The sequence below is a fragment of the Myotis myotis genome, unplaced genomic scaffold (genome assembly GCF_014108235.1).
Source record: "Myotis myotis isolate mMyoMyo1 unplaced genomic scaffold, mMyoMyo1.p scaffold_m19_p_4, whole genome shotgun sequence".
Classification (NCBI taxonomy): domain Eukaryota; kingdom Metazoa; phylum Chordata; class Mammalia; order Chiroptera; family Vespertilionidae; genus Myotis; species Myotis myotis.
Window position 1 is genome coordinate 6871334 of NW_023416346.1, and position 11022 is coordinate 6882355.

General features: G+C 38.7%; 1 protein-coding gene across 1 annotated transcript; it reads left to right on the forward strand.

Annotated features, from left to right (window-relative positions):
- Positions 1-1729: 1729 nt before the first annotated feature.
- PAGE4 (PAGE family member 4) lies at positions 1730-5674 on the forward strand. The gene is made up of 4 exons (XM_036304072.1): positions 1730-1819; positions 2297-2399; positions 3924-4031; positions 5447-5674. Exons 1-4 carry the CDS (start codon positions 1742-1744, stop codon positions 5458-5460), a joined length of 303 nt encoding a protein of 100 aa, XP_036159965.1. The 5' UTR covers positions 1730-1741; the 3' UTR covers positions 5461-5674.
- The last annotated feature ends 5348 nt before the right edge of the window (positions 5675-11022 follow it).

Here is an 11022-nt window from a genome sequence, read left to right on the forward strand (position 1 = left end):
AGTGCTATGTATCTACATCTTTTTTTTTTTTCATGTGCAAGGCAGTTTCCTTAACATAAAGCTCTAGAAGTAGAACTGCTCAGTCACAGGATGTGTGCGAGTTTTAAGGCTTATGTGTTTGGATTGATGAATTCTTTTTACCTTTCTGGATACCTGTTATGCTTTAAATAGCTTTGCAATTCTTCAGACCCTAAAAAAAGCTTTCACGCATCTTTGGGGAGACTACAGGCTCTCTTAAGGCCACTGAGGCGTCTGTACTGTAAGGAAGATTTGGAGGGGCAACCAGCAGGTGAAATACAGCGTTGAGAACGTTCCTAGACAAAGACTGAAAGTTTTTGGGGGGCTGGAGAAAGGAAGGAAAATTCCTTCTGGGACTGGGAAGCAACTTTCCACTCCCAGTGGGGTGGAGCTTGCAACCCAGGGAGGGCTGGACCCACGGGCCACGTGACACACGTCACTGTGCAGTAGTGTTGGTGTTACCACGCATACCGCTGCGGCTTGCGACTGGCTGGCGGAGTTGACGCAGCAGAGGTTGTGTTTAGGTGGCATTGGGAGGTACTTACCATCTTCATTCTCTTTCTGATTCTCCAGGAGGCTCTCTGCTGTCTGGTGACAAGTGTAAGTGTGAACTGATGTGAATGAGTACGTGTGAGGAGAGAGTTATCGGGCTTCAGGCGGGTCTGGTCAGCATGTTTCGTAGCCTCAGAGAAAGAAAGCCTTGTAGGTTGTGGTCTTTCTCCTTCCAAGTATCTCGGCCACCATGGGCCTTGTGGCTGGACCAGCGCAAGGGAGGATAGTGGGCTGTGGAGAGTGTTAGGGGCTTTATTTGAAGTGTCTGAGTCCTGGAGGCCCCAGGAACCCCAGACAGGACAAACTCAAAAGGTGTCCATTGGAGCTCGTGGGGGGTAGGGGTGGGGGATGGGGATACTAGTCCACGCAGGTCAGTGCGCGGCACGAGACGCAGTGCGCATGTCCAGTGCCGGGCTTTATGAGTCATCGGTCTGGCGGTTGTACAAGGTTCCGTGTGCAGAGCTCTGCGGTTTGCGTCTTACGGGCGAGTTTCTTTCTCGGGAGCTGAGACTCAACTGATAGGTCCACAGGTCAGTCCTCCCAGGAGTGTAAGTGTGAGGAGAGAGCCAGTCGGCCTCATGCTTTGGGGTGTCTTGCTCTGTGGCCTCTGAGGAAGAAAGTCCTCGAGGTCGTCCTCTTTCTCTTTACAGGCATCAAGGCCGCCATGGCCGTTGTTACGGCGGGGCTAGGACAAGGACGGACGGTGGGCGGCGACGGGCAGGGGGTCTAAAGGAGATGGGGCGAGTCTTGGGGGTGGTGTTGGAGGTACCTGACACTTGGAGGCACCTGAAACTGCCGACAGAGCACAGAATCGGTGGTTGTCAGTGGAGAGCTGGACGTACCTATATGTTACAAAATCTGTTTATACTGGAGAGTCTACTTGTGAAACTAAATCTCTTTAGTAAAGTCGTACTTTTTAAAAAGTACTTGAAGGGTCCCCTCTCTCCCTAATAGGTGGTGAGAGAAATTGCATTGAATATTACATGATTAGAAAACAGCAGTTATTATATATTATTACTATTTTTATGGCAGTTATTATTCAAGATTTATTTTGGGAATCTAACCAAATGTAAAAAAGAATTTATAATCACCAGTTGGTCAGGGAAACAGTTCAGTATAATTATTGTTTTTCACTACATCTTCACTTGATTTTTTATTTTCAGCGTGAACCATGAATGCAAGACTGAGATCAAGATCTAGAGGAAGACCAGATGGTCAAGAGTCCTTTGATGCAGTTAAACCTGTGGTTGTGAGTGCACTAACATTTACTTCCATTCAGAAAAATGAATTTTTCTGGAAAAAATTGAAAAAGTTGTTGAACCAATACATATTTGTTGTATAAAGGACCTCATTGCTAAAATAGGTGAAAACTGAACGTCATGAATGAGACATTGAGCAAGGAGACTTATATTCTGGTGTTGCCTGCATATGTATATTGACATGAGCCTGGAAATCATCCCTGTATCGTCCCTATTGTGTGTATTAATAAATAGCACCAGAAAATATTAAAATGGTTTTTAGAATTCTTGTTCCTTGCAGCTAAGCCCTTCCTTAGAGTATTTTTTATATAGGAAGAGTAACTTTATTAAGAGTGCTTACAGAGAAGAGTACAGGAAAAACCTCTTTAGATTTGTGATTAGTTATGCAATATAGTATATATACTTGTGCCTTCTATTGTTATAATAGTGAAAAGAATACTTTTTCTTTGTATGTACTCTCCCACAAGGCCCAGCAACCAAGTGACAAAAAATCTGAGGAGGAACCACCAGTTGGGAGTCCTTCTAAGGAACTTGGACAAAAGAGAGAAGAGGGAGCATCTGCGATTAAAGGTGAAAAGGGGATAACGGAACATTTTGTGTTTAATTTATGATGTTTACTAGTAACAGGAATAAGTAAAGGGTCACCTGAAAAGTGACTGGAAACCTATCTGGTAAGGAAAGGTATCGTTTGCAACTGCAGTCCCTTTCTCTGATAATTTTCCCTCCAATAAGTTTACCCATCCCATATTTTAAATTATTTGCTACACCTGGAAAATACAATCCTTGCCAAGGGTCTATATCAACAAATCAAATGAAGCAATATTAAATCTAGGCAAAATTATACACTATTTCACTAGTTAAACTTGGTCATCTTAAAATACTTAAGTCATTGCATCAAAAGTTTAAGCAAACCTAGATATATTTTGGTTAACTCTTAGATTGTGATTTAAATTTATTTTTCATAATATAGAGAAATAAAAATGTAAAATCCTGTTCTAGTTGCTGTTTAGTGTTCAGTATTTTTGTCTTCCTGAGCCATAATCTAATTGTCACATATTCTATTTTCTTTTTTATTGTTATTTTTTAATCCTCACCCAAGGAGTGAGGATATTTTTTCCATTGATTTTTTAGAGAGTAGAAGGGAGGAGGGAAGGAGGGGAAAGAGAGAGGGAGGGAGGGAGGGGAGAGAGAGAGAGAGAGAGAGAGAGAGAGAGAGAGAGAGAGAGAGAGAAAGAGAAAGAGAAAGAGAAAGAAACAGATGTGAGAATGGTTGCTTCCTATTCTCACACTGGCAGGTGGCGGGGATCAAACCTGCAACCCAGGTACATGCCCTTCATGGGGAATCGAACCCAAGACCCTCCAGTAGAGCAGGTTGGTGCTCTAACCATTGGGCATGCTGACCAGGGCATATATTCATTTTTTATTTATTTATTTTTATTAATCCTCACCCGAGGATATTTTTCCATTGATTTTTAGGGAGCGTAGGAGAGAGAGTGAAAGACAGAGAGAAACATCGATGTGAGAGAAACACATTGATTGGTTGCCTCCTCTATGAGCCCTGACCAGGGATGGGGTTGGGGAGGAGCCTGCAACTGAGGTACCTGCCCTTGACCAGAATAGAACCTTGGACCCCTTATTCCTCAGGCTGAAGTTCTATCCACTAAGCCAAACCGGCTAAGACTTTTTTTTCACTCATTTGTTGGGGCTTGCTTGGTGGCAGGTGAGGTACTAGGTGCTGAGGATATAAATAGAAATGAGAGAATGATTTCTGTCTTGAGCTCACAGTCTTGTCAGAGAAATTTGTGTAAACAAATAGCTAATGATATAGGTGCAATAATACAAGTGTCTATGGTTTACAAAGGTGACAACTAAGTTATTTTAAAACAGTTTTAGAAAAAGAAACACTTCATGGAGGAGGTAATATGAGAAATAAAACTTTATTTTCTACCAGAAAACCCTTTAATGCTCATTGCTTTCTTATGTATCACATTTATTGCAATACTAACCTACAGAGCTTTATTTAATAGCATTAATGTGTGGTTTACTTCTTATATTAATAACTCTCTTTACTTATATACGAACCTGAATTGGAAGGTGAAAGCCAGAAAATGGCTCTGGGAAGGCCTCGTGATGAGCCTGCAGATGGCAGTGAGGCAGATGAGAAGAATCCACCTATTCTGGCTCCTGCTAAAACTCCAAAAGGTAGGTTATCCCATTAAGAATGCAAGTCATGGGGTTGCTCTATTCTACAATGTTATTATACTTTTGTAACACAACACACATACAAAGATTTCTCCAAAGGTTGTTCATACACCAAATACTTGATTCAAAGACAGCATCAGGAAAAACAGTGAATTAAGTTATCCATGTTGTTAAATTATAAAACATGAAAGTATTATTACTTTGGAGTAGAAGTCCTTTAAAATGCAAGACAAGTGATCAAATATTTTTAGAGTATATAAATTATTTAACATGCCTTAGTACTATTTGGAGATCTAAACAACACAATAGTAATATTTTTTTATTTGCCAGATCTGTTTCTCAAAAATCACTTTATTTTACAGACACCAAAAAATAATATGGGTCTGTATGTTTTGACTTTTCTAGGTTGGTTTGTTGTTGTATTTTTAATTGTGAGCCAGGCTGAGAAATGGTACTATTTTCTTTCACATTTGAATGGCATCTATGATGACATTAAAACTAGTGTGACCAGGTAATTTTTATCATTCAAACCAGGATACTCTTGAGAGTTAAAGGGGAGTGCTATGACTACTTACACCAGGACAACAGGTGCAAGTGAAATAAATGGCCACCTTACTATAAATAGGCCATATAAAGGTTGATCTAGATCAGTGATGGCGAACCTATGACACGCGAACTCATTTTTTTGGTTGATTTTTCTTTGTTAAATGGCATTTAAACACATAAAATAAATATCAAAAATATAAATCTTTGTTTTACTATGGTTGCAAATGTAAAAAAATTTCTATATGTGACATGGCACCAGAGTTAAGTTAGGGTTTTTCAAAATGCTGACATGCCGAGCTCAAAAGGTTTGCCATCACTGATCTAGACCAATGAAATATGTTTGCACAAAAGAGACAAATCAAATGCAATGATGTTCTTTGTGGCCTCTTTAATTAAATAGTATGACATCATTATTTTAACTAATGTATATAATTAGAAGAATATTTCAAGTCAATGCATTTGAATAATACTGTTTGCTTACTTGTTTGTTTTGCTTCTTGGAGTTTTTGTTTGGTTGATTTTATTTATTTTATTTTTTATTATGGTGTTTTGGTTGATTTTATTTTAACTAAAATCATTGGCAGTTTTTGCTCTTGATTCAAAAAGTTATCTTTAAAAAGGCACATAGGATTTGATTTTCTGGGCTTGAGAAATCTGTTTCTTCATACCACCAAAAAGTGAAGCATTTAAAAAAATTGTGCTTATATGCCTGAAAGTGTACATTAGCATAGAAGTCTGTGCAGTGGTTAGGGTTCTGATTTTAGTTTTACCTTACAAAACCAAAATTGTAATATTCTTTGTATACCTTTATTATCATGTAAGTAAAAGTTTGCTAAGTAATTTACACAACTGTTATATTTTTATTTTAGGTGATGGACAGTGAGCCATTAAAAAAGAAGACAAGCCGAAGCTACACATGCTGCTGTTATATTGATAATATGGCTTGTTAAATTCTCTCAATAAAGCTTTACATTTGTCATGCACATCTTTTGTTAAATCTATTTCTAGGAACTTGATACTATTGTAAATGGTATCTTAAAAAACTTCATGTTCTATTTAGAGCTGGTCTATAGAAGTGTTGCGTGACTAACTTTATAACTGGCAGTTTGTACTTCTTAATCTCTTCACATTTTTCACCCATCTCCCCACCACCTCTTCTTTTCTATTCTTCAGTTTGGATAAGTTTTTATTTTTATTTTATTTTTTAAAAATATACTTTTATTGATTTCAGAGAGGAAGGGAGAGGGAGATAGAAACATTAATGTTGAGAGAGAATCATTGATTGGCTGCCTCCTGCATACCCCTTCCTGGGGATTGAGCCCACAACCCAGGCATGTGCTCTTGACCAGAATCTAACCGGGGACCCTTCCGCAGGCTGATGCTCTATCCACTGTGCCAAACTGGCTAGGGCTAAGTTTTATTTTTATAGAACTGTGGCCATGTTATCTAAAATTCATTACACAAAGTTGCCTATATACTCTCTCATTATCTGCGCCCCCCCCCCCGCCCCATTATTCTCTCAATGTCTGTAGGATCTGTAGTGATGCTGCCAATTTCATTCTTAACACTAATTTAATAATTTGTGCCCTCTCTCTTGCATTTTAACCAGTCTCACCATATGTTTACCAATTTTATTAGTCTTTTCAAAATTAACCAACTTTTGGCTATTCTGATCCTATTTTTCTTTTATATTTTCTAATTTTATTCTGACCTGTATTATTCTTTTCTGTTTAATTTGCTGTTATTTTTCTAACTCCTGTGGTAGATGTTTAGTTCATTAAATTTCAACCTTTTAAAAAAATATATTTTATTGATTTGTTTACAGAGAGGAGGGGAGAGAGATAGAGAGTTAGAAACATTGATGAGAGGGAAACATCAATCAGCTGCCTCTTGCACACCCCCTAGTGGGGATGTGCCCGCAACCAAGGTACATGCCCTTGACTGGAATTGAACCCGGGACCTTTCAGTCCGCAGGCCGATGCTCTATCCACTGAGCCAAACCGGTCAGGAAATTTCAACCTTTTTAATGTACACTTTTAAATGATAACATTCTCTATATAGGACTTTAGTTTCATCCACACGTTTTGATATAATTTTTGTCATTCAACTCAAGATATTTTCTGATTCTTATTCTGAGTTGTTTGGCTTATGGATTACTTCTAGGTGTATTTCTTAACTTTTAAACATTTGAACACTTTCTGTCTTTGTTCCACAGTACAAATAACTGATACAGCTGTTTACAAGAAATACAGCTAAAACATAAGAATTTAGAAGAGTTGAAAGTAAAAAGATGGACAAAAGAGATTTTTCACAAAATAGCAAAAATAGGATTTAAGATAAACAAGCATTGTAGAAATAAAGAATAGGTCATGTAGAAAACTTGAATTCATCAGGAAGATGTAACAACTTTAACTATGAACCTAATAGCATGGCTTCAAAATGTAATGAAAAAAATGGCAGAACCACAAGGAGAAATTAGTAACAAGCAGACAAAAATTAGTAAGGATATATAAGATTTGCAAATCATGATTTAAGAAATTTTACCTAATGGAGATATATAGAATTCTGTCTTCAGCAACTGAATACATACACCTTTTTAAGTACCATTATTTATATCCACTTGCCATATGTATTTCATGATAAATATTGATGGCGAAGCTTTTGTTTTTCCCATGATGTTGATTTTGCTGTTTCTTTGAATATCAAATTTAAGTATCAAACATTTCCAATGATCTTTTTCTCCCAATGATCTTTTTCTGTAATTGCTGGGGGCTCCTTCCCTGCTGATGACCTAAGCGCTTGCTTAGTTGGCCTTTAGGGTAATCTAGCACTGACTCTGGGCCTTTCTTCAGGTTTTCACCCCTCTCAGTCCATTGCTTAGTTTGCACATCTGTCACCTGAGGGCAGGACAGAGGTGTGTGGTGGATGGGAAGGTGCATCATGACAATAGGATTGGGAGTCTTTCCTCTTGATTTTTGCTTTCAGTAGTTTGAGAAGGATAGGTGTTAGTTCTTCTTTGAATGTTTGGTAAAATTTACCTGTGGAGCTACCGGGTTCAGGACTTGCCTTTTCTGGGAGTATTTTGATTACTGCTTCAATTTCACTAGTTATACTAGTAATCTGTGTATTCAGATTCTCTGATTCTTCCTGATTCAGTTTTGGAAGATTTTATGTTTCTCGGAATTTATCTATTTCTTCCAGATTGTCCAATTTTTTGGTATATAATTGTTTGTAATATTTTCTTATAATTCTTGGTATTTCTTTGATGCCAGTTGTTACTTCTCTTTCATTTTTGATTTTATTTAGGTCTTCTCTTTTTCTTGATGAGTCTGTTTAAACGTTTGTCAATCTTGTTTATCTTTGCAAAGAACCAGCTCTGGTTTCATTGATCTTTTGTAATTTTTTTAGACTATTTCATTTTGTTCTGCTCTGATCTATATTATTTCTTTCCTTCTAATTACTTTGGGCTTTTTTTTATTGTTCTTTTCCAAGTTCCTTTAACTGTAAAGTTAGATTGTTTATTTCAGATTTTTCTTATTTCTTGAGATAGGCCTGCAGTGCTATGAATCTCCCTCTTAGGACTGCTTTTGCTGTGTCCCATAGACTTGGGGTTGTTTTGTTCTCATTTTTATTTGCTTTAAGGTATCTTTTGATTTATTTCTTTATCTCATTGTTAACACATTGTTTAGTAACATGTTATTTAGCCTCCACGTCTTAGTATATTTTTCAGTTTTTTTTCTTGTGATTATTTCTATTTTTATACCATTGTGATTGGAGAAGATGCTTGATATGATTTCAGTCTTCTTAAATTTATTGAAACTTGTTTTGTGTCCTAACATGTGGTCTATCCTCGAAAATATTCCATGTGCACTTGAAAAGAATGTCTCTTCTGCTGCTTTGGGGTGAAATGTTCTGAACATATCAATTCCCAATTCCATTTGATCTAGTGTGTCACTTAAGGCCACTGGTTCCTTGTTGATTTTCTGTCTGGAAGATTTATCTATTGATGTCAGTGGGGTGTTAAAATCTATGACTATATTATTGTCAGTCTCTCCCTTTATGTTCATCAACACTTGTTTTATGTATTTAGGTGTTCCTATGTTGGGTGCATAATTGTTTACAGGGGTTATCCTCTTGTTGGATTGCTCCCTTTATCATTATGTAGTATTCTTTGTCGAAATTCGTGCAAGGCTAGGCCCTCGCAGCCCTGGCTGCCTCGGCCCTCGCAGCCTCGGCTTTGTTTGAAAGGTTGTCCAGAAGGTCATCCGGATGGTTATTTTGCTGTTCGGCCGTTCAGTTAATTTGCATGTTACGCTTTTATTATTATAGATTCTTTGTCTTTTACTGTAGCCTTTGTTTTAAAGCCTATTTTTTCAGATATAGGTATTGCTACCCAGCTTTTTTCCCTTTCCATTTGCATGAAATATCTTTTTCATCCCTTTTATTTTTAAATTATATTCCTCTGTTTTCTTCTTCTTCCTCCTCCCCCCCCACCTTTTTTTTTTATAGGAGAGCAAATTGCATAATTTTATTTTCTTTATGGATGTAGAGTTTTAAAGTACTTTTGGTAATTAGTTAAAATTTAGAAAATTATAGATTTTTTCATGTCTATGAAATTTCTCACTTTTAATCTTAGGTTGAGAGCAAAATAAAATTAATATAATTAGGGAATTATAAATATTGTTTGAATTCATAAGGCTCATCCCTACCTCAGGGCCTTTGCACTTGCTGTTCCCTCTGGCTGGAATGCTCTGTCCTTGAGCAGGCTTTTTGTTATCTTTCACATCCCTGCTCAAGGTCATTTTTTTAGTTGAGTCTGTTCTATCAATTATTTTTCTTTCTTTTTAAAATGTACCTTTGTTGTTGAAAGTTTTACAGATGTCCCCCTTTTACTCCCCTTGACCCCCTCACGTCCCCTCCTCAGGCCTTCACCACACTTGTCTGTGTCCATGGGTTATGCATATAAATTCTTTGGTTAATCTCTTCCTGTCCCCTCCTTCCCTCTGAGAATTGTCAGTCTGTCAGTCTGTTGCATGATTCCATGTCTCTGGATCTGTTTTGTTGTCAGTTTATTTTATTTATTGATCTTTTATAATTACGTTCCTCTACCTTCTTTCTTCTCTTCCTCTTCCTCCCTTCCTCCTCCTTCTCCTCTTTTCCTTCCTCTTATTCTTTTTAAAGCAGTGAGCCTATGAGGTAGAGCACTTTAAAGAAGGCCCTTTGACATTTCTTATAATACTGGTTTGGTGGTAACAAATTCCTTTAGCTTTTTATTGTCTGGGATACTCTTTACTTCTCCTTCAATTTTAAATGATAGCCTTGGTAGGTAAAATAATCTTGATTATAGGTCCTTGCTTTTCATCACTTTGGATATTTCATGTCAATTCCTTCTGGCCTTAAATGTTTCTGTTGAGAAATCAGCTGACAGTCTTAGGGGAATTCCCTGGTAGGTACTACTTTTCTATTATTTTATTTATTTTTTGTTAATCCTCACCTGAGGATATTTTTCCATTGATTTTTAGACAGAGTGGGAGAGAGAGGGAAAGACAGAGGGAAACTTTGATGTGAGAGAAACATATCGATTGGTTGCCTCCCGCAGGAGTCCGGGCCAGAGAGGAGCCTGCAACTAAGGTACATGCCCTTAACTGGAATTGAACCAGGCCCTTTTGGTTTGCAGGCTGACTCTCTGTCTACTGAGCCAACCGGCTAGGGTGGTACTGCTTTCACTTGCTGCTTTTAAGATTCTGTCTTTGTCTTTAACGTTTACCATTTTAATTAAGATGTGTCTTATTGTGTGTGGGCCTCGTTGGGTTCATCTTGCTTGGGATTCTTTATGCTTCCTGGACTAGCGCCCTTTTCCTCACCAGGTTTGGGAAGTTTTCAGTCATTATTTATAAACTAGAGGCCCATTGCAGGAAGATTCCTGCAAGAATAGGGCTTCCTTGGGCCTATTCCTGCAAGAATAGGGCTTCCTGAGACTGGAGCGAAGCAGAGAAGGGAGCGAAGCCCACCGAGGAGGGCTTTGCTCCCTTCTCTGCTGCCTCGCTCCCTCCCTTTGCCGCTTAGCCCTCGGCTTTCTCCCTTCTCCACCACTTTGCTCCCTCGCCAGGTCGCGGATCCAGAGCCCAGATCCCCCAGGCAGCATTGGGCACTACCGGCCCCACCTCACCGGGTCAGGGATCTGGGGCCTGGGTCCTGCGCGCAGCGTTGTGCACTGCCGGCCCCGCCTCGCCGGGTCAGGGACCCGGGTCCCGGGTCCCGCAGGCAGCGTTGTGCGCCGCTGGCCTCGCCTGCTGTATGCAAATTTAACGGCCATCTTTGTTGGGTTAATTTGCATACTCTTCTGATTGGCTAATGGGTGTAGCGAAGGTATGGTCAATTAGCATCTTTGTCTTTTATTAGTGTAGATAGGTTCTTAATCCCTTGCTCTCTTCTCCTGGTTTCC